General features: G+C 39.1%; 1 protein-coding gene across 3 annotated transcripts in view; it reads left to right on the top strand.

The window, feature by feature from the left end:
* LOC124272202 overlaps positions 1 to 25,203 on the top strand; it is a 129,964-nt gene that overhangs the window by 69,785 nt on the left and 34,976 nt on the right. Inside the window, exons 3-9 of one of the 3 annotated variants that reach the window (XM_046707356.1) lie at positions 10,689 to 11,021; positions 12,574 to 12,882; positions 13,886 to 14,218; positions 14,936 to 15,046; positions 15,216 to 15,243; positions 15,511 to 15,533; positions 15,846 to 16,366. The exons of 1 other annotated variant lie outside the window; for it this stretch is intronic. In XM_046707356.1, the coding sequence (XP_046563312.1) occupies positions 10,689 to 11,021; positions 12,574 to 12,882; positions 13,886 to 14,218; positions 14,936 to 15,046; positions 15,216 to 15,243; positions 15,511 to 15,533; positions 15,846 to 16,000 (1,292 nt within the window). In that variant the 3' untranslated portion in view covers positions 16,001 to 16,366. Of the gene's footprint in view, positions 1 to 6,012; positions 6,110 to 10,688; positions 11,022 to 12,573; positions 12,883 to 13,885; positions 14,219 to 14,935; positions 15,047 to 15,215; positions 15,244 to 15,510; positions 15,534 to 15,845; positions 16,367 to 25,203 lie in introns of those variants that run through there. One more of the 3 variants, XM_046707351.1, reaches the window with a different exon arrangement.

Below are 25,203 nucleotides of genomic sequence, written 5' to 3' on the forward strand. Positions count from 1 at the left end.
TCGAAAAAGGCGACAAACAGGATCGGGTGGTCAGGTTTGCTGACTTCGTTGACACATGTCATCGTATCCCTATTGCGGAGATCGATGCTCATGTTGTTGATCACTGGGTTTGTCTAGTACAGACTCGATTATTTACATATAGCTGGAATACTGCTGACTGCGGCGTTAAACAACAACCAAACCAACCTTACAAATCTGACCTGAACAAACTTGAAATTACGTTTTTCAAAAACTACTATTGTTTCCAATTTGGTTACTGGTTGCCAGAAACGTTGGCTTCATACAAATAAACCAAAGTACATAACCCAACTAAATCTACGATAATGAAAATGCAATCCAGTGATTGTGAAATATGTCCGGAAATAAGGCGTTTGGATCAAGAAAAAATATAGCCGTCACATAAAGTCCCTTTGCTATAAAGTTTGCCACCGGAGATACATGTTCACGACAAAACCCTTTCCACATCCTTAAGAAATCTCTGCTAAAAGCAGAGTCGATTGTAAGTTCTATCGACAGACTGAGTACAGTGGAAGCCCTCTAAACTGGCATTCGCTAGGACCGGCAAAAATACCGGTCTAAAGGGCATGCCGGTTTAGAGAACCTATCCCTTTTCGACCTGAGAATGATCTTCCGTGTGCCGTAAAATACGACTGAACACCGGAAAAACAAACCAGTCTCATCACAGTTAAAGACATCTTCAGGCGCATATTCATCAATCAAAGTTGGGAGGCGGAACTTCACTCTGATCTAAAATGGCACTTTCGCCGCTTACTTTGAACTGTTCGAGGTCGTATCGTGTCTTCCAACGTGCAGGCTATTTTCCATATTTGCTGTCTTCCGTTTTGTGCACAACCGCCATTAATTGAGTGAGTGAGTTTAGTTTTACGCCGAACTCAGCAATATTTCCAGCCATATGGCGGCGGTCTGTAAATACTAGAGTCTAGACTAGGTAATCCGGTGATCAGCTGCAGTTGCGATACGATGCCGTGTCAACCAAGTCAGTAAACCTGACCACTCGATCCTGATAGTCACCTCTTACGACAAGCAAAGGTTGCTCAAGACCAATTCGAACCCGGATCTTGACGTGATGACTGGATTATGTCATATTGCGATTGTAGCCCTATATACTACATAGTTGTTATTGACATATCATGTTGTATACTTGCTTAAATGCCAATCCAGTACTCAAATGAAAGTGAAGCCCATTTCTTCCAAAATGTCCTCCGCTATATGGCATTGGGACTCGAGGAATATTGCATGAGATCTAACGGCGTAATGACATGTGTCAGTCAGCTAACTGACACTAACCTGATGATAGTCACCTCTTACGACACGCAAAGGTTGCTCAACCCACCCACCCACTCGATGGTAGCTATATACTACTCTCTTATGTTGTGTGCTTCGCTTAAATACTCCGGTACTCACTCACCCACTCTCCGCCGTGACATTACTGGAATAACAGTACTCAAATGAATCAAATGTAAATTATCTCTAGGAGGTCCATCCAAAATGTCTCCGAAAAAATAAATGTCCCAAGTGAGTAACCCCAAAGTTGTAACTCTTATATTTCTATTTATGCGCTCACATGTATTTCTCAGAAACCTGGGTTTTTGTATTTTACAGATGATGGACACCCTCCAGTCCTTTATGAGAGCATGGACGAAAGCACAAGAGAAAGAAAAGAAACAACTTATGAGGAGTTAGAGGAGTTATGCAGGTTTATGAAAACACCGGTTGAGCCGACTAGTTCTCCTAAGGACCATGCTGTTTTCGAAGATGTCTGATCACCTCTATTGCTTTTATATATTATTTGTACGTTTCTTGTTTGCTCGGTGATATTGACACATGATCCCTGTATTGACGAGCTAGGCGTGGATGGGGAAATGATTTTGATCCGTCTTAAGTGCACGAGACTGAAGGCTCATGAGTTTCCCCTTATCTCTACCTGACCCCTGCCCATAAGAAGCAATTCGTTTGCTGACATTATATTTTTTATCTTTCTACAAAGCTTTCACGTGTTTCAAGTGTTGCAGCAATTTTGTATTTCTAGTTTAACATCTTCTCTGTAAATGTAAGGCTCGTGAAAGTTCAGCCTTGAATGCACGACCCTAGCCGTTATGGTCATGGTTGTTGTTAGCAGCAGGTACATGTGGTATATGTGTTCCGCCATTGATTTGTGTACCCCCATTGTTTTAGTGTTGGTGCAATTCATCGAGGCCCCCTTAAAAACTACCAAGCAAACTTCTTCACGTTTGACATGGGAACTTTACTTTACCCCTTTTCTATTGTTTTAATTCATATTAGACTGGGCCTGTGAAGCTGAAACGTTTGTCTGTTGGATGTTTTACTGCACGCTCTGTCTGGACCAGGCTATTCTGTGATTTATGCAACGTCCCATTGTGGGAGAATGTTGCTATCATCCATGCTTGGCACGAATATGTGACTGGGTATCTATTCTGACCCAGATGTCTCTGTGGATTTTCTACATGTATTACAATGATATGAAATTGGTAGTTTCATTTGTTAGTATTTCGTATGCATTATTTTAGCGATTGCGATTACAGAATAACATATAATAACTCCTTGTTGTGCGCTCACAGTAACTCCTTGACGATTGACACATTGAGTATTGTAACTCTTCGTGTTCAATATACATTAGAAGAAGAAGAAAGAGCAAGTGTTCCTGTCTCATCTTCACGAGCTTTGTACATGAATATACATAAGAATTGAAATATATACAAATAAATACGACTACATCTTGTTGCTCTTAGTTTCTGATCGCCTACAAATGATGTGAGACATAAAATATATATACAAATATAGATTGTAACTGTCGTGTATTTCCAGTAGTAGTAATCTTTTTGTGACCGGGGAGGTGTAATGTGCATCTTTACAACTCGCCCTTTCCAGGAAAAGTAGTTATAAATCGCTGTCGAGTTTCAAAGCAATAATATTATATGCGGTGCTATATATAACCAGTATATAACTTTAATCTTTAACATAAAATATATGTCAAAGAACGTAGATTGAAGAAATAATGTGAAGCTATTAATAAATATCTTGGATTTAATGTAAATGACAAACATTATACTATTTGCATATAAAATAAAATATATCCCATTTGCGATACTCAAAAATACGTTAAAATATTTCTCAATGTGAACATTCATGTAACCTTGCTGCCAAACCCCTGGATGAATTGTACAATGAATATGCTGAAAAATGTATGAATGACCTCCAAAACGTCAGCCTAAAATATCGCCAGATACACAGCTTTAAACCCTATGAAGACATATACATTTGGAAATATAAGGTAAACAGCTGGTAATAAATACGTTCCAATATGTGTAAGACATTTTTTCCTTTTAGTTGTATCCAATAGGTTTAATTCTTTAATAAATATAAACAGAAGCAAAAACAACAATACAGTCAGTGATATGAAGTACCATAAGAATCAAACAGGAATAGAGTTATCGTTCTTGTTTAAAGTAGTTCTGATGTTGATGCGCGAATATGAAATCCTTCCAGAGGGGCACGAGTCGCTATTCAGCTTGTCCCGGAATAACATGAGTTGGTGACGAATGAGTGTACATCATGCTTGACGGACACCACATAAGCTTCAAGAATCGATTACCAATAATACAACTGGGTTACTTTATATGCTTTTAAGTTTTGTGTTAACTCACTAATATATTTTGATATATTATATAATGTTGGTTTCTCTTATGACATCACAAGTATAGTAATAATTGATCTTATATTGTCATATAACGACGTTTTATTGTTTGGCTATTGTTTAACATCGAGCATGGACCAGACCAATTCACCCAACTACGACAACTGATGTGCAAGTCAGCGAGTCTTACCACCCGATCCGGTTAGTTGCAATTGCCCCTTAGGACAAGCATGGGTTGCTGAAGAACAAGTCCAACCCACAATTTCAGGCGTTCTAAATTGACATCAGGAAAGAGCATGTTTGTATTTTTTCAGTAATATGATCACGCAAATGTATATATTTCAATATTGTCATGTATATTCAATGTTGTCCGTTCTTGTAGCTTTTATTTCCTGGATTGTGTTTGTTCTTTTGTGCAGTTATCTATACGTTCCATTTAGGAGAATAAAGGACAAGTTTCGTCTGTCATGCGTGAATGTGTTTCTGTCATTGCAAAAGAATTTATTATATATCATGATGAAACCTGTTTTAGACTGCCATGTAGTTTCTGCAAACATCAGAATGTTTTAATACACCCCAAAAGCAAAATGCGTGGTTTGTTATATCCCTGGTGCATTGACCAGATATTTAAAGATCATCTGCTCGAAGACTGGGGACTCAGATTACGAATATACATTATAATATGGGAGGATAGGTCAGTGACTGACTGGTTCGAAGTCAGTCTTCAATTACCACCTTAAGTCCATTCCACATCACTTCAATGTCTTTTACAGGTTTTGGAGACAAAGGTCAAAGGACAACAGTTTGCCTACTTGATACACATGAGATTCCTTTCTAATTTTTATACTTGACAACGGATGTGAAGATGTTTAAGAGTTTCTTCTTATGCTAGTGCTCTTTTCCTGCAGAGTTTGGGATGGTGTTAGCAGATACTGTTGTCAGAACTGGTCTGGATAAATTGCTTCATTGCAGTGGAAAACGCAACTTGAGACAAAGTACCCACGACTGATATGAGTTGTGTATTTCCTGCCCTTACTTTGGTTTTAGCCTTGTAAATTTGTTTCCAGAGCTCATAACAATATTTAGTTTATAAACTAACAGTTATTTAGTATATGCCATTTATGTCCAATTGAAAACAAACTCATGGTAGTGAACGTCTTTGAGCAATAATGCAGCAACACCACGGCGGGACATGAGAAATGGGCTTCACGCAGTGTTGGGATTCAAACCCGAGCCTTTGGTGTGATGAATGAATGCTTCAATCACTATCCTTTCCAATCCCCCCCCGTGTGGATGAAGCAACACTAGGAACATGAAACTACATCTCCAAGAGATTCCATTTGCACAATGATGGTGACGATTGTTAGGGATTCGGTTTATTTTTCTACGTATGTTCAACAACAGGGTTGTATGTTATGGTGTGGCTACTATCAATTAAGTTTTTGTTTTGTAGTTTTTGCAATTTGTTGTATCAGAAACAAGGCTTTGGTAATGTTGATTAATGTTGATTAAACCCCCAGCAGTGCCGTGGAAGCTTAGAACATGTAACATGTAACCATAGTTTACCTATTGAGACGGGCCGCTGGTATAATATTCAAAGGGACGAGAGAACGTGTCAACTATGCACTTCTAAAAGCATCGCAGATGAATATCATTATATTTTAAATTGCAAAGCATTAGATACTTTGAGGAAACAATATTTACCCTCCCATCTAACCTCTTCCCAATGAAACAAAGCTCACGAAAATATTATCTGTAAAAAGTAAATCTATCAAAATATATCCTACATCTATCATCTCTTGTCAGTAAAAAATGTTAATATGTTGTTTACTGCCATCTTGAATTTGAATTTGTATTTGTATATATGTTTACAATATATGCTCTTGTACGACCAAGGTGGTTTATGAGAATAAAGAATTGAATTGAATCTTTGCTATCCTTTAAAATAAAGTCAACTGTCAAATATCTAGAGTATTGTTGTAAAAGGACGTTGGAACTAATTGGCTTGTATCTGAAAGAGGCGAAGAGCGTCATGCAACAATGAACTAGTGCACAGATGCAAAGCATGCTCATATTGACTCACTGACAGATTAGTGTCGATTACATATAGGACACAAGGAAGTTTAAATAACTTTAACCAGAGCGTATACTTAGGTCAACCGGTCTTCCCGGTTAAGTTAACAAGGAAGGCTCGAATGGGGTACGTATGTTTGACGTTACACCTTGCCATATCAATTACTATAAAAATGTATTTGGGGCAAGGGTGTTATCTGATACTCCAGGGTAGTCAAGTATGCTGCTTGTTGAGTGCATATGCACATGACACATGATTTCAGTTTATTTTCTTGTTACCTCGTCGTGATCTAGCGGATGGGGTGCATGTTTCTGTAGGTTTGTGCTTGTTTACAAGGGTATATCGAAAATATCATCTCTGTAAGTACATGTTTGTGTTTGTATTTCAGCTGTTTTGGTGGATGTTTATTTGTGTGGGTGTGCAGAATGGCTATCTGATACTCGAGGTAAGTCCAACAAGCAGCCTGTGAAATGAATGTGCGCATGTCACATGTTATGAATATAATCTCCTTACGTACATGTCATTGTTTGCATGTCATCGGTTTAAGTGGGTATTTATGTGAGAATATGCTCTGTAGGCGTGTCAACTGTTGTTATCGCCTGTTTATGTGTTTATATCAGCTGAGGAGGTGTATGTGAATATATTGTTCATATGTTTTTATTAGCTAGGGAAGAGCCTTTGTTGGTCTGTTTATCAGCTGAGTACATACATGTGTATGTGAGCAGGTCACTTTTAGAAGCAGATATATGCAGCAGATGTATACGTACATATTCATGAGCTGGGAAAGTATGTGTATATGTAAGTATATAAAATCTCTACTTATCAGCTGTTTGTGTGAGAATAGGTCCAGGGTGTGTGAGTCCTGAGAAAGTACTCGTTTGCGTACATCTGTTGAGGACTTACAGGTGCATCAGCAAAACATATCATCTGGGGAAGTGCTTGTCTATGGGTGTAGATCAGCTGAAGTTCAGGGTAATTTTTGAACTGCGTACGTACATGTGCATGTAAGTGTATGCGAGTATATTAACTGTGGAAGCACATGTACAAGTGAGAACATCAGCTGTGATAATACTTGGTCCTATCAGTAGTTCGTGCCACCTGTTTATTGGTGCACATTACCGGGGAAATTCATGTGTAGGTGAGTATATCAGCTCTGGAAGTACACATTTATAGATGAGAAGTGATTTCTATTTTCATGTCAGTACACGAACTGAGACAGTATATACTTAGAAAGCATATGTTTGTGTAATTGTATCAAATCTGACAGCACATCGGTAACATTGAATACAATTTTGAACGTCCCTCTCTCTATGGTGGTTGATGATTAAGGACCATCGCTTTCTCGCCTTAAAATTCGGAGGCGAGAAAGCGATATCACGAGAAGAGAAAGCGATAACACGAGACGAGAAAGCGATAACACGAGACGAAAAAGCGATAGCGCGAGACGAGAAAGCGATAACGCGAGACGAGAAAGCGATAACGCGGGACGAAAGAGCGAGAGAGCGAGAAAGCGAGAAAGCGATATTTCCCATAATTCTGCCCCGTCTGCACATGACGTCTTGCCTGCGTATGATTTAATCCAACAGGAGGCTTTATCGCCATTTGTTTTAGTCGTATAGAAACAAAATGAACATGCTTTCAAATTCTGTGGCATTTTTTTAATTAATCCTTTAACTTGTCCAAACAATAATCCAACAATAACTCCAGAAACCGAGTGTGTTTTCGTTGAAATAAATGAGTGTTCTTAAAAAGTCTGTAAAAGGGATAACAATCATTTAATTTATTGTTACATCACTAATTAGGCCTGAATTAATTCCTGACTTACATTTCTTTATTGTCATTTCACTTGTTCATTGCCACCATTGTTATCTCATTATTCATGCCGGGATTAACAATCCTGGCTTCCATTTGTCCATACACCCTACCAATTTAGCGCTAATTAAGTCATCGACCGACGTGATAGGTGTGTTTAACAAAAACGTAATAAAATTATTACTTGTGGAATAAAGCACTGTATCATAAAACACCTGTATATTGAAAATAATTTAGTTTAGATAGGGAGTTGAGAAATTGGACGTAAGAGGGTTGGGAAGTTGATTGCGTATAAGTTCAAATAAGTAAGTAGTGTAAAGTATATTGTATATTGTGCAGAACAGTTAAACTGTTGCCGATAAGCTAATAAGGTGTCTACTAATATAAATAGATGAAAAGGGGTTAAATGTTAAAAAGTAGGGCTCGGGAGGCAGGGTACCGTGTTTATGTTTTGGTTGTGAAACGTGCGTTGTGTGGCCTTGACATTGTGAGTTAGTCTGGATAATCGTGTTGACACTGTATTGTGTGGCTGGATAGAGATGTTTTAAAGGCTTTATTCTGAATTTAAGGGTGCCTTTTTTGTTTGGTGTTTTGATATTTTGTTTTCAGACCCAGTCTGGTAGTTTAGAGTAATTTGGTTTCTTCTAGAAACTACAAGGTAGTAGGTACTAGTCTTTTCTTCTTTTTTCTCTCTTTTTTGGGGGGGTGGGTGGTTTGGGGTTTATATTGTAAGGAGTTTAGTTTATCATGATTGGTGGGGGGTAGAGAAGGGCGGGAGCTACTCACTCCAGTGTGAACAACATGATAAATGTTTTGTAGATGTGTAGGGGGGGTTTATTTGTCTGCATCCCAGTGAATGTCACCGATTGCTCTCATTCGATTTGAATCGTTTTGACATGAGTTGACCAAATTATAAACAAGATAATAGAGGTGGATAATTCCATATATTGAACGAGTTTCAAGTCCTCCTCTGGAAACGAAAATGTTACGAAAGGTGAATTGGATACACGTGTCACCAATCAGCTTATCAAAACCTATGCGACGACGTCCAGCTGTAGCCTTTACTTTACTTTTATTCTCAATAGACCTCCAATGGTGGTATAACAATGAACCCAACAACATGAGTAGTGCTCTTAGGCGACATAGATCGCAATTCACAAACTCACTCACTTAATGTGGTAGGGTATTGCAGTGATTATATTTTAGGATGATGGTTTGGATGTGGTTGATTGTACGGTGTTAGGTTGTCTTAGTGCTGGCCACTCATTGTGGAAATCACCATGAACAGATACTCGTCACAATGCCTTATTTGTCATAGGTCCCTCCCTTTCATCTGGCACTTCCGACACATTTGTCACACAATATCATAATTCAATTGGTTGGTGTGATTAAGTTGGTTAAGACAATTCGAATCCAGTCATGTCATACAATATGTAATTCCCTTAGTCACATCACAAAATGAACGTTTCCGTTATTTCACGATATGACTATTGCATACTTGCAAATAGCATGCCAAAGAAAAGTCTACATCTGTATTAGATATTCTCTAAACGTCAAGTCATACAAAGCCATTCATGGGCAAGAACATTACTGAAAACCATTTAATACTATTCAGAAATTACGAATGGCGACTGAGCTCCCGTTTGTAGTCGATCATGCGCAGACAGGACTGAATTGTGGGTAGTATCGCTTTCCCCTGCTCTATTGCTTTCTCGCTCTATCGCTTTCTCGCGCAACTATATCGCTTTCTCGTCTCGTGCTATCGCTTTCTCGTCTCGCGTTATCGCTTTCTCGTCTCGCGTTATCGCTTCCTCGTCTCGTGCTATCGCTTTCTCGTCTCGTGTTATCGCTTTCTCGTCTCGTGTTATCGCTTTCTCGTCTCGCGTTATCGCTTTCTCGTCTCGTGCTATCGCTTTCTCGTCTCGTGTTATCGCTTTCTCGTCTCGTGATATCGCTTTCTCGCCTCCGAATTTTAAGGCAAGAAAGCGATGGCCCCAATCAGCCACCATATCTCTTGCGACTGTCAAGTTGGGTCAACATGACAGCACTACATCAACCACAGCTCGTGTCGCTGATGACTTCCTTCACAATTCCCACGCCAATGTCTTCCATATCTTCTGATCTGAACCCGATATAAGGGCAGAATCCGTAGACTTATTGAGTCTGTTGCAAGGAGATGAAGAGCAGTGACAACAGCACACGATGATCACAGCAGATACTGATTTGAACGCCCCACCCACCCAACCTACCCAACCAGCAGACACATGATCAGTCCATTATTTTGCAAAACAGGGTATAATCAGCAATCCACTAGTAAGCTATAATACTGCTGTTTTAACAGCGTTTTTGTATCACATGCATCGTGCTGTATTTGTGCAATAATCCTGAACGCCATTTCACCACCACCACACCAAATTACCTCATGACGAAAGGCTTGTTTTCACAAATTTAGCCACAATACATGTTTGCGATAAAATCTCAAATCTGTATTTGATGCATACGATTTCCTCTTCAGAATATGACAGGGATATTTCTTCTTCTTCTTGCGACCCTTGCTGTTGCATGTGAAGGTAACAACTATTTCATACTCCTCATGTTTCATATAATTCTCCTCCTCAGTTAGATGACGGTTTGATAGTGGCGTTTCAATGTGAGCTCAGCCTTCTCATACACAACTTGGAGGCAAAACAAAACTGGAATTGTACAAGTACGGATGTGTAACTCAGTGTAATGTTGTGTATGGGAGCAAACACCAACAATAGTGAGTGAGATTTTAAGTCAAATCGGCAATATTTCAGCCATATCCTGACTAAAACCAAGTTATAATTTCATTATAAATGAAGGTAAATTATAAAACCCTGTCAACGAAGGACAGTAAAATCACGGATTTCAATATATAACTAGTAATGAAGTCTAAAACATGTCAACTGTAGATATAAATGTAATATATAAAAAACAGGCTATAGATTGCCAACAACTGAAGGTAGATCACCATACTAGGGACCATGGAAACTTACACTACATTTGCTTCCTGCATGGGCCCTAGCCGGATTGACATCAACAATAGCTACATGTAGTTTTCATTATATCGATGATGTTAATCATATCTCACACCTTCTCCAACAGGACGAGTAAACCTGACAGGGTCCTCCCTTACTGCAGTTGCTGGGCAACCATTTACCTTCACCTGCAGTAGTGATTACGGAATTTATCGTTACGCCATCTGGACCGCACAGTTACAAAACGGAACATCTTTATTTAGAGTGAGATCATACATTGATGAAGAATGCAGATATTACTTCAACACGTCGGATATCTACAACTTCACATGTCCACGTCACGGCCCATTCACCATGACAATTCTTGACGTCGATTACCGCACACATCAGAATTCGAACTGGACATGTTTAGTCGAACCTCCGTATTTCAGGAGCAACATGGTGGTCCTAGATGTCAATGGTACGTGTCATATCAATCACGGATCTCGATTTTGTGTTGGTGCACTGTTCAATGAAGTATCGAAAAACATTTGAAAAGTTTAATGCATTGATAGGTCGTCCAAGCTATACATTTCCATTATTTGCAGGATAGAGTCAAATATACAGCGGCTTTTGTAACAATGTAAATAACTTGAACGTAAAACGTAGCATAAAAGCTCATTTGCTGCATAAATAACACAGGCAGTGTTGTAGCCAAGTGGGTAAAGGGTTTGCTCGACACGCTGAAGACCCGTGTTTGAGTTCCCACATGGGCACCATGGGTGAAGCCCACTTCTGGTGTTCCCCGTCTTAATATTGCTAAAAGTGGCGTAAAACTAATTTTACTCACTCATTCGATCACATGGAGAGAAACTGATTTTTGCAAACTCTGTAACTTTTATTGGCCTTAAAGGATCACTGATCTCCGACAATTCGATATGTCTCGATCTTTTGTGATCTGTTTGATTTGATGTTATCCTAAAAGTATTATACTTTTCTTATCGTTTTTTTTGTGCATATCCGCATGATATCCAAGAAATTTCGACTGTTCGCGGTCTATGCCTCGCCATATAAGGGCAATTTCTGGTATAAGGACGTATCCACACTGTGATTAACAAAGATGAAATACAGTGTTCTTTGTGAACTCTTGATATTTCAATTCGCTGGAAAATATATCCAACTAGTTTATTATGGAGATGAGATTATATTAACAATTCCATGCCTTATGAGGATTAACTTCATCTCCAAGTGACTAAATTGTAAGAATTAGAAGAAAACGGAAATCCTAGTATAGTTAATCTATAATTACGTTTTAAACACTTTCAAACTCGTTATCTGACAAATACAGGAAAAGATTTGGTTTTAATTGAAATAAAACTGAAATTTAAGAGCTTGTGAAAGCAACGACTTAGTGTTCAACTTATCTTCCTGGCATCAAAGAACTTCCCAACGATTACGTAAATGAAATGGAATGTTCATTGCTGCAACGAATGAATAAAATAGAATGCTAATATCGTAAATGACAACTGACAAAGGTTCTATGAATATTTTCTATTTCAAGCAATAACCTTTTTCAATGAATGTATACGTTAATATCGACTTAGGTACAAATTAAGACATCAATCTGCAGCTGATTGATAGAACTCGTGATAGTTCCTCACCTGATCATGTAACCTATTTTTTCACATTGGTGTAAAGTCTCACTAGTCAGCTGAGATAGTACACGTAACTGAGGTGGTTCTTTAAAATTTAGTCCGAGAGTTTATGAAAATCACACTGGAACCGACTGGGACATTCCCGACGGACATCCACTGTCATAATTGTCTGATTGCTTAGGTTGTAGAACTTACTTGACACGCACCGTGTGGTATGCACATTTGGAAATTACTATTGTCTCAAAGTCCTCTGTCATTGCAGATAGATCAGTGACTCTTTAAAGTTTAGGTAGGCAAATTCACTGACCATTGTGACGAACGTAAACTCCCATACAAGGTGAAGTCAAAGTAATGTTAGCATGTTATGTTCTTCCAAAGTGCCACTGAAGACGATCAACTTGTTGACTTCCACAACTCATGTCCTAAATCTGACTGAAGGCGACACGATGTTGTTGGTGTGTGAAACAAACCCGACCAAACCACCATCCAACATAACGTGGATGAAGGACGACGACATTATAACAACTGGCGCCTCTTCATCAACTCGTGAAGACGGAGGACTTACTGTTACTGTAGGTCGTCTTACAATGGAAGTCACAAGAGAGTTCCATATGAAGAGAATTTATTGTGTTGGATCCTACGAAGAAACCATCCTGAGAACGAACACGATTCTGCTTCACGTTGATGGTAAAAATAAAGACATTTGATTTTCGTCAGTTTTCTGCCGTCAATTCTGTCGTAAACCCAGAATAGTCATTTTCCATCTTAGTTTTTAAAAGTTCTTTTTCTAGGATTATTAATATTATTTTAGCCCCTCGTAACTAACTAGGTGATTATTTTCAAAAATGTGTGTACTTACATTGACTATAAACAGTGAGTAAGTGAGAGAAATTAGTTTTACGCCACACTCAGCAATATTCCAGCTATATGGCGGCGGTTTGTAAATAATCGAGTCTGGACCAGACAATCCAGTGATCAACAGCATGAGCATTGATCTACACAATTGGGAACTGATGACATGTGTCATTCAACCCAGCGATCCTGACCACCCGATCCCGTTAGTCGCCTCTTACGACAAGCATGGGTTACTGAAGGACAGTTCTAACCCGGACCTTCACGGGTCGACTATAAACAGAAAATGCACGAATGTGGCACGTGTCATATGAAACAAACTGTAAATAGAGGTGATGTTCTAATACGTGCTCTGTATCATCTCACGTGTGCTAACGTCGCCACGGGTCACGATATACAGTAACTTTTGGTGTACATGTATTTCTGTGACCATTCTATTCCTGGTGATAACCACTGCTTTTTCGCCTCAACCGCAAACTTGTACCGTTTACCCCGCATGTATACCATGGGATCCGACGTGCAAGGTGGCAACATGAGTGTTTTATTTACCAAGAGTTCGTGAAGCTAAGATACTGGAAAGTCCTTACAGCTTTATTTATGATTGGTGTACATATATTGTGATTGTATTATGTATATTTGTCGGAATATGTTATTCTTTGAAATGCGCTGTCCAAGGATTCTATTTTAAGAAGATGACTCATGTAGTTGGGACATGTTCCCTATGTCTTTAATTTACTTTATTTCATAATTCTTACCAATTATACAAACCATATATATTTATTTAAAACGTATCATTTGATTTATCATATGAAAGTATCTTGTCTTTACACATTTACAGTACCTCTGGTGGACATAAGTATTATCAACTCAACGAACCTCCCCATGGCTATGACGGAGAATGAAGACGTCACGCTTGTGTGTGAGACCAATCCAACAAGACCGCTGTCCACCATCATCTGGACGAGAGGAAATCAGACACTTACAGAGGATGTGACATCAACATCACGTGCTAGCGATGGTGCGGTTGTCGCCGTCAGTATGGCGACATTCACCGTCTCTTGTGATGATCATCTCTCCCGGATCCAGTGTTCTGGCTTCTACAAAAGTACTCGGATAGCATCTAAATCTCAGACCCTGTTTGTTCACTGTATTGAAAAAGAAGATATATCAGGTGATTGAGAATGATTTCACTGTTATATGTTGCCCATTTTTAGCCAAGAAGTACATGGTGAAATTCGTGCAGTGTGTGAAAGTGAGAAATTGTCTAAGTGCAATAAGGATTACGATGCGTTCTAGCTATTGGAAACGCAATTTGTGGAATGACATTAATTAAACACTCACAGGTACTTTCGTGTCCGACAGGTTTCCTAACGCTCCGCAAAAAGTGACGTAAACGAAGATTAGCGCACATCTGTCTGCAGTGTCTGATTACGTGTATTGTACCATCAGTGTATATGGAGTTGCCTTTTGTACCACCATTCGTTTGTGTCCACCATCACAATCTCGTGAGACGGATAAACATGTGTTGTCCATAGCGTAGGACACAGTTTACACGCCCACCCAGTATATGACCATGACCATTAATGCATGCACAATCACATTACATGTAATTTCACAATAACAGAGTACACCAGTAATGTTGATTGCGTACCTTTAATAACTCATTAAACACGGTATGCCATGTTTTGACATGGACGTGCATAACTTTCTCATTATATTGATAACCACCGAGTTACAATCATATTATTTGTCGTTTTCGTAAGAGTTGGTAGATCATTTCATACACCTTGTCACAATAACTTGCGTACAAATCTTATTGATTGATGATGACGAATAGAAAGGAACATAACAGTATAACATGCAATGCCATTTTCCGTGGAACTTTCAGGGCCAACGTTCAGTGCTGGTGTTGGCGTTGGGATGACAATATGCCTGGTTCCCCTTCTTGTAGCAGCTGCAGTGTACATCTTATGGTGGAAAAGACGCAACACAATGAAGGGTGGGTCCAAGACGTCATCAATGGTCAAATAAGCGGACTAAACCTCGAAACAATTCATACATCTACCATGCACTGTATGTCTACCTATGCAGTGCCGAAAATATACGCAGACGAGATTTTAAAACCTTGTTGTTATCTCTTTTTATGAAACCTTTAAATGCATTTTCAGATAAGACAGAGCCACCTGAATCGACAGAGTGAGTAATTCTATTTGATATCTTTGTTTGTGGTAGTCAATGCTCACCATTGTGTACCTAAAATGATTGATAATTGATCAGTGACGTCATGCAACAGCCATCGTGACGTCATGCGCATTTACATTAATTATAACGTTATAAACAGCCATTAAGCAGTAGTAGCTCCCGTCTTTGTGCTGTGATGAAACACTACAGCCCAAAATGATTTTATATATATATATAATGAATATCCATATATTTCAATAAATATTTCTTCTTTTGTTGCAGTAGTGCAGCTCCACGCCAGTCAGGTAAGTAGCCATGCTTACACCTCGTAAATATTGGTATTCCAACATGTCACCTTCATTTCAATTGTCATAGAGTCATTTCATATTCCAGTGGTAGTCTCACATGATACGTAGTTCATTTGTTGACATTATGAACATGCTCAAACCTCAGTGGGGTACGTAATGAACCTATGTAAATGATTTCTAGGACATTACAATCTCCCAGAGAAAATAAACGGTTCCTCAGAGTGATGAACAACGATGTTGTAATGCTTATATTTCTACGTTTAGATTTACATTTCTTGCTCACAAATCCTGAGTTTTGGTGTTTCACAGATGACGGACACAACACAAATATGTACGAGAGCATGGACCACAGCGCAAGAGAAAGAAAAGACACAGCCTATGAGGAGTTACATATGCAGGTGTATGAAAACACTGTTTTTCAGCCGACAGGTTCTCTTGATCATGTTATTAGAGAAGATGTCTGATAACTTCTGTTGCTTTATATATCATATGTACGATTCTTGTGTCCTCTGCGATACTGATACCGTATCGAAGAGTTCACTTCCAAGTAAAAAATAGCATTATTGTCTGCTTTCATTGCATGTGACTGTAGGTCAAATAAGCTCAAGCTTTGGTTTTCTTGCTCCAGTGCTGGAGAAGTAAGTCATTTTCTGACTTTCCTCTGAATTTCGATCTATCCACATGACTTTCATTACCCCGATGTTTCCAGTGTTACTGCATTTTCAAAATCGTGTGTGAAACAACAAGGCAAGGAAAGAAATACACAATGCCATTTTAGAAAGTGGTCAAATGTAACATATGTTATATTTGGGATTACACTTTCTCAGTAAAGTACAGGTTCTAGTATTTTTGGGGGTTGAGTCCCATCCGGGATTCGAAACCACACCCTCAGAGCCAGGCACCTAATCGCCAGCACACAAAGTCAGACGCCTAGACCGCTCAAAAAATGGAAGTTGGACAACTGGTAGTCTAGACTGCGGACTTTGTGTACCCCTCTGATAAGTGTTACTTGGCACGTCTCTCACCTAATTAGGTGCAAGACTCTGAGGGTGTGGTTTTGAATATGTTACAAGGCAAGGAAACTTCAACTTTGAATTCCTGATCCTAGCCATTATGATGGTACATGTGGTGTATACATTCAGATTTATTAACGCCTCTTCTAAACCTACAAAGCTTATCAAGATTCGTCGTTCTGGCATGCATTCATCCCCATAGTCTGCTGTCACGTATGGAATCCTAGAAGGGACACTGTTGTACACAGTCCTCACAAAAACAAGCCAAAGTGACAAACTTTGAGAGTACGCAGTTTGACTTTGCAGCTCTACATCCTGGAATTAATCAATTTCTGTACATGATAGAGGTATAAGCCAACGTTTTATATAACACCATCATTTTTGTTTTGCAAAAGATTTACAATTGAATTTTAGGTATATGGTTCTTTAGTAAACGTTGTTATGTATTTAGTTCTAGTTACGATTGCCAAATAATTATTTCATGTGACCTTTGAATCTGAAACAGCTTCATTCCCCTTTTGATTATCTGGTTTACCTTGTTTAGCTGTCCATTGTGTCATAGCAATGTTTATAATTTGGGTCCTGGTATCTAGTTATGTGTATGCAATTAGTTTTGAACATGTTTGGAGATTTATGGCAACTACATTGTGGCTATTTTTCCTGTTTACAGAAATCATACTTGCGGATCTGAATGTTGTTCACGAGGTATTGTAAAACCAGTTTCAATTCTAGCTCGACAACGCATGTGACTGTAGGTAGAAATAAGGCTGTGGTTGAGTGGATGTGCCCAGTAATAGTGGTAGGTTTTCATGCGAACTCGCTTGTGATGTTCGTGTAATACATGCCTTACTGACACAACATAAGCGATAGGTGAAACTTCAGGTGTCCAAAAGCATGCAAACAGTGAGTAACATCATTGTGCTCAAGGTGCACAAAATCCAAAATCTAAATCAACGACACCCCAACCCCCCACTCCTAATTTTTAAGCATAATTTTTTATAAATACAAATATGTACAAATTGCAGACCCCTCTAGTACATGCGTACAAAAATTGATGACCCCCTACCTCCCCAGAACAAAATGGGTGACAAACGCCCCACACACACGTAAATTCATCATCACCCCCTAGTCACAAATTACGAACAGTTTATTTTTAATTTTTTTTCAGTAACCTTAATTTTATGCAATTTGTTGTGCACAGGTGTTATAGTCAGTGCTCTACTACAGTGTGAAAATGACTGTGAGTTTTGGTCATAACATCACGCAAGCGTATCCATTTCAGTATATGGACTTTTCATACCCTCATTTCCTGATGAATTCCTTTCTGTCTCAGTTTCAGCTCTATGGAACAGTGTCCTGCACATTTCATATACTAGAATAAATTACAAAGTTCGTCTTGCATATGTGTTTTCGTCAGCATGGCGACATTCACGGCCTCTTGTGGTGATCATCTCTCCCGGATCCAGTGTTCTGGCTTCTACAAAAGTACTCGGATAGCATCTAAATCTCTGACCCTGTTCTCTATCGCAAACATCTGTATCGGGTGATTGAGACCTTGTTGCATGTTTGGAAGAATATGTTACAGTCTAATGCCAATTTCTGTTTTGGAGCTAGAAGTTGAAATTCGTGCCATGTGTGAAGGTGATAAATTGTGTCTGAGCAATCAGGATAACACTTTACTTTTACATAGGTTTACGTCATGCAATTTTAAAGAGGCGATTAGAACAACACGAATCAATCTTACTGGGACTGCCAATTTTCCTAGCTTTATCTCCCTTTAATCTATTGGAAACCATGATGTACAATATTTATCCTTTATACGCCCATTGGACATTCCGCGACGAAAGGAGCCCAACTCCCCATGATAGCTTCAGGAACTGACATCCATGTACATGAATATCAGTTTAATTATGTTATATATGTCAAACTGCATGTTGTTATCAATATTGTCAAGTTGTTCGGGAGACATATACCAAGGTGTTGTCCGTTTACCCACTAACCCATTATATACGCGGGGCGGGGCGGTGGGGTAGCCAGGTGGTTAAAGCGTTCGCTCGTCACGCCGAAGACCCGGGTTCGATTCCCCACGTGGGTACAGTGTGTTAAGCCCATTTCTGGTGACCCCCGCCGTAATATTGCTGGAATATTGCTAAAAGCGGCGTAAATCTAAACTCATTCACTCACTCACTCATTATATACGCAAGGTGGTCAACACTGACCATTACCACATTTGTTATGAATTACACGTAAATGCCACATTATTATCTTGTCGTTAGGCGCTAAACGGGGTACGCATTTGTCGTAAACAAGATGGTTGCAGTGACTCAGTAGACTTTTCATGCCATGCTGCATACTGTTCTTTTTACACTTATTGACAGTTAATATCGAGGAATGGTAGATCATTGTATGTATTTTTCTAGAATGACGCAATTATCTCGTCATGGCACATTGATATACTATACATTGTCCTACTTGTAGGACCTACATTCTGTGCTGGTATTGGAAAAGACACCGAACAATGTAGTTTATCTCACAGTACCTAAACATCATGGTTGTCTCTTACTGCCTAGCCCTCTCTGCAATGCTAAAGCACTAAATGAAGTCAAGATTCCCTCAGGTTCATCTCACTGGGTCTCCTTTTCAATTTAAATGGGTGTGCATGTATTTGTTACTTATACATACTTATAGAAACGAATAAGGGAACACATGAAATATTTTGTGAGTACATATTCAGAGCCTAAGCGTTAGTCTACAAACAACGATGCATGGGAACAATTAATTGTTTCATGATTACGAGCATAAAACATAATTTGAAATTTACGAGATGAATTAGACTGATTGGTATGGAAGTATTAGCTTAACAATGATGAATGTCGATTGCTACACAAACAATGTATGCAGGGCTGCGTCCCTTGAGAGTGCCAGTACTTTATGCGTGTGGGTTCGAATCCCATCTCGTTCTCATAAAGCTTCTTAGTTGCACTATCCGTGCTTTTGGGTTTCACTAATCGAATTTCTATACAATACTACAAAGTCAAAGTTAAGGACTTATCCAGAGACTCAAGCAGGATCATTAGATATAGAACAACAGAAAACATTTAAATTACGACACAGTTTTATTTACAATTAGACAAACTTTAGTAATTCTATGGAACATGTGCAGGACTAGTTCCCAAACATTATTACTTCCCGTATATCTGTTTTACATTTCACAGATTATGATGACTGGTATCGGTTCGAAACCTTGTGCATTTAATTGTGTACATATTCGTTTTTAGCTTTGTAAGTAAAGCTGATTATAAAATAATAAAAGAGTTTTCTTTGCGACTACCCATTTTTAAATGGACTACATGTGCGATCACTGGATTGTCTGGTCCAGACTTGATTATTTATAGACTGCCTGCAATATAGCAAGAAAAATGCTATTATGTATACTTTAAACCAGTACAGAGGAGTACATCTGTCGACGGCAGCAGTGATGTCTATTTACATTACATGTTGTTAGCGTTCGCTCGTCACGCCGAAGACCTGGGTTCGATTCCCCACATGTGAAGCCCATTTCTGTAGTCCCCCGCCGCGATATTGCTGGAATATTGCTAAAAGCTGCGTAAAACTAAAAACTCATTGCTTTATACGGGTTCAAGGAACAATACGCTTTCTATGTACAAATGCGTTGAAAATATACATGGACAGGTTTTCGATTTCTGTAGTGTTTGAACTGTTATCAGTAGTGAAAACTTAAGCCTGTTTGGATGGACATAATGTGTTTCTCTTATATATTTTCTTCGAAGATTACTGTAGTAAGGGCATACAAGAAGAAAATGATACTCATCTCCAATTGCATTTGAATTACATAACTGACAAGTTCTATTTTTTCTATTCGTATTTACATATCTACCTTTCTCAATTAAAAGTTCATGAGATAAGCATCGGAATGGTGCTAAGCTTACTCGGTACTTTTTAACATTTAAACATGATAGATAGAATTCGGTATGGATATTGTTTTTAAACATTAGGTAAGTGTCACATTTGCTTGATAGTTGAAGTTGTGGGATCGCAATCCAGGGCTTCTTGTTTATCCTGTAACTACTTAGATGTACGTCCTCGGACACCCATGGTGCAAATTAAAAACATTGAAAACCCGTAAATTGGCATAATTAAATTGGCTAATGTACGATCTTTCTCCAAGATATTAGGGCTGAATTTGCTCTGCTTGCCCCATGTCCCGTTCTATTTCTAAAGAAATAAATAACCAAAAACACAAAGCGCGAGCACACACGCACACGCACGCACGCACACGCACACACACACACACGCACACACAGTGAGAGACAAAGAACAGAAGTTTGTATCTCGTTTGTCAGTTTCCATGTTTTTTCGAAAAAGAATTAGCACTTAAATATTACACCGGATCATCACATCAATCTCTGCTGAGTATCTTGTATTATGAAAAGCAGCAGACAGTGCTTATATCCTGCATGTTACAAATTCAGTTTTATTTTTATACGTGTCTTGAATATAGGTCACCTGTTTACAACAATTTTTACGACAATGTTTCATTATCTATTCAGACACAGGGTATGGAACAATATCCCATTGTTTGTCCGTGTATGTGAACGCGAAGGGACTAGATCGGTATACAAGTCGTAAGATAATTAGACAATAATTAACGAGTGACGGGGAATGTCAAATTATCTTTCCCTCGTTATATTAATGATATAATTCCCTCGGCAAGGCTCGAGAATTCCGTAATATATATATATATATATATCTCGGGAAAGACAAGGTTCGAGAATTACATAATTAATATAACTCGGGAAAGATAGGGATCTGTTATTCCTTGTCACGAGTTGGTTATTGTTTTCCCACATAGGTAATGAATATAATTACTGCTCAAGTAATACATTCAATTGAAAATGACATTAAACTTTAGATACCATAACGTGTACACTGTACAGTGGATAAGGAGGAGGGTGTGTCGGTGGCGAATACTAAGATGTATAAACTGATTAATGATCAGTTTTGTCTATTTTATATAAGCAGATGCCAATATTTCGGGATTGTTGGGAGTTGCCATAAAGTATAGTATTGAGGTTATGTGAATAGGTATGGAAGTATGTGTTTGATCTTATCTGTAAACAAATATAATTTGGATACAAATATTTGAGCAGTGTAATCTCATACTGATTCACTGGGGGGAAGGAAGCGTCTTGAGAGACTCATTGTTCTGTAACTAGACCGTAGATTCTCTTGAATGATCTGAGCCGTGGACTGAGTATTACTTTGGCACCAGGACACACAGAGATCGTATTAAAGCAAAGGTTCAGTGAAAATATAGGCCACCCTTCCCTTGTAGCGAGATGAAAAGCAGAAAACAGGAAAAATACTGAAAAAACAAAAAAGGAAATAATTTGCCTTCCTATATATGATATTGTTTGATTTCTGGGGAATGGTATTTCTGTATGACTGACGTATACATGGCAAGGCTGTTTCAGGAAGTAAACGGATAGTCTACTTTCTTGTAACCGTATTCAGTGTTACAGATCTGAATATTTCTGAGTAGTAGCTAGTAGCTGTGTTCATTTTGGTCCAGTCCTTTGCCTGTAGCCTCTGTGTACGATGGAGGAGCTGCAACATTCGCATACGTTGGGTTTGACTCAGCAACATACGATGAAGGAACATTCATGGGGTTTACTTCCGCTGAAGCTTGGAGGTTGGACTTGCGATTTTTTCGCCACAGCCAGTAACAGAAACCGATGATGATAGCGATGCCGACGATGATGAAAAGGACGATGAGGCCGATGACAAGGGGATTTGGCGATGGCTCTTTAAAATCGATTTTTTTTCTGAAGACGAAACCGTGACACCATCACATTGCAGCAGATGAATACTCGTTTCTTTAAACATTTACCACCATTATATCCTTACAAACCTGACCCGTGAAGATATAGGTTAGAAATGGTCTCCTGTAACCCATGCTTATCGAAAAAGGCGACAAACAGGATCGGGTGGTCAGGTTCGCCTACTGCGTTGACACATGTTTTCCAAAAACTACTATTGTTTCCAATTTGGTTACTGGTTGCCAGAAACGTTGGCTTCATACAAATAAACCAAAGTACACAACCCAACTAAATCTACGAAAATCAAAATGCAATCCAGTGAATGTGAAATATGTCCGGAAATAAGGCGTTTGGATCAAGAAATATTATAGCCGTCACATAAAGTCCCTTTGCTATAATGTTTGCTACCGGAGGTACATGTTCACGACAAAACCCTTTCCACATCCTTAAGAAATCTCTGCTTAAAGCAGAGTCGATTGTAAGTTCTTTCTTCAGACTGAGTACAGTGGAAGCCCTCTAAACCGGCATTCGTTGGGACCGGCAAAAATACCGGTCTGAGGGGCATGCCGGTTTAGAGAACTTTTCCCTTTTCGACCTGAGAATGATCTTCCGTGTCCCGTAAAATACGACTGAACACCGGAAAAACAAACCAGTCTCATCACAGTTAAAGACATCTTCAGGCGCATATTCATCAATCAAAGTTGGGAGGCGGGACTTCACTCTGATCTACAATGGCACTTTCGCCTCTTACTTTGAACTGTTCGAGGTCGTATCGTGTCTTCCAACGTGCCAGCTATTTTCCATATTTGCTGTCTTCCGTTTTGTGCACAACCGCCATTAACTGAGTGAGTGTAAACCTGATCACCCGTTTAGTTTTACGCCGAACTCAGCAATATTTCCAGCCATATGGCGGCGGTCTGTAAATACTAGAGTCTAGACCAGGTAATCCGGTGATCAACTGCAGTTGCGATACGATGACGTGTCAACCAAGTCAGTAAACCTGACCACCCGATCCTGTTAGTCACCTCTTACAACAAGCAAAGGTTGCTTAAGACCAATGCAAACCCGGATATTGACGTGAAAATGCATCCACCCACCAGCAATTTTTTGTTGCTTTTTGCTAACATCATCTCTGTAAATGTAAGGCTTTTGTATTGCTTTTTAAAGTTCAGCTTTGAATGCATAACCCTAGCCGTTATGGTCCTGGTTGTTGTTAGCAACAAGTACTTGTGGTATATGTGTTCCGCCATTGTTTTGTGTACTTTCAATGTTCTAGTGTTACTGCAATTAATCGAGGCCTCCTAAAAAACTAAAAAGCGACCTTCTTGACGTTTGACATGGGAACTTTACTTTACCCCTTTTCTATTGTTTTCATTCATATTAGACTGGGCCTGTGAAGCTGAAACGTTTGTATGTTGGATGTTCTACTGCACGCTCTGTCTGGACAAGGCTATCCAGTGACTTATGCAACGTCCCAGTATGGGAGAATGTTGCTATCAACCATGTTTGCACGAATATGTCACTGGGTATCTATTCTGACCAGTTGTCCCTGTGGATTTTCTACATGTATTACAATGATATGAAATTGGTAGTTTCATTTATTAGTATACTATCCCCCCAAAAAGAGGCATAGGCTATTTGTATTTTTTAAAATGTACTTATTACCTATTGTGTTCAAACAATCGTCAAAATATGTAACAAAAGTGTTGGTAACATGAGTTTACACAATTGCACAAGTAAATAATCGACTTTACCTGAAAATGTTGATTTTGATGAGATTTCTTACAAGGATTAAAAAGGCATCGCCACAACGCAACAGAAATCACCTTCCAGTTAAAATTGTGCAGCAAAGAGCATGCACTGTCTGGCCAAAAAAATCCAGATTACTTTCGGAAATTGGCATTCGTTTTGAAGGAGTTTCAAGGTAAAATCACTACGCCACGTCTTGACGCTGCGACACGGAACATCGCCATTGAAAGAATGCACGCTGGAGATTACCAATCTTCTGTTGCCAGGCGTCTGAATGTTAGTCTGAGCACGATATCACTGCTTGCAGCTCCTTACAACCAAAGAGGTATAACAAATGACCGTCCCCGTACAGGCAGACCTCGAGTCACCACTGCAGCCCAAGATCGGTACATCCGGGTACTACATTTGCGTGATCGTACTGTCACCGGTGAGAGCACAACAGCCAGGGAGCCTGGACATTGGCCGGATATCCAGTCAAACTGTACGGAACAGGTTGAAAGTGATTGGTCTGAGAGCCAGGAGATCCGACGTCGGGACCGTGCTACGTCGTCACCATCGCGCTCAACGTATCCGTTATCTAAAAGTATCCACTTGGTTGTATAGACATTACCTTCTTCTAAACTGGTGTAAACATTCATGTACTAAAGTCTATTTGTGGACGAGTTATACATGTTTGAAAATACAACATTTTCGCAACAGATTTCTGGCCTATGCGTTTCTTTTTTTGGATAGTATATTTCGTATGTATTATTTTAGCGATTGCGATTACAAAATAACATATGCTGAGCATTGAGTTTTGTAACTATTCGTGTATATATACTGAGGCCAAAAAAAGGAACACTTGAAAGAGCAAGTGTTCCTTTATTCTTTTCCTGGTATCTTCACGAGCTTTGTATCGCACTGTGGATGAGAATCTGAGAATAAATAGAGGAACACTGCGATGAAGTGGTGTTCCCTTATTTGTTTCCCTCAGTATATATCATGTTGTGAGCTTTACCTACAGAATCTTGTTGCTCTTGAATTGTTTCTGAATCATACAAATAGATCTGAGTGTTCGTGCTGTAT

The sequence above is a fragment of the Haliotis rubra genome, unplaced genomic scaffold, assembly GCF_003918875.1.
Source record: "Haliotis rubra isolate DU_JTF1 unplaced genomic scaffold, ASM391887v1 Scf167, whole genome shotgun sequence".
Taxonomy (NCBI): domain Eukaryota; kingdom Metazoa; phylum Mollusca; class Gastropoda; order Lepetellida; family Haliotidae; genus Haliotis; species Haliotis rubra.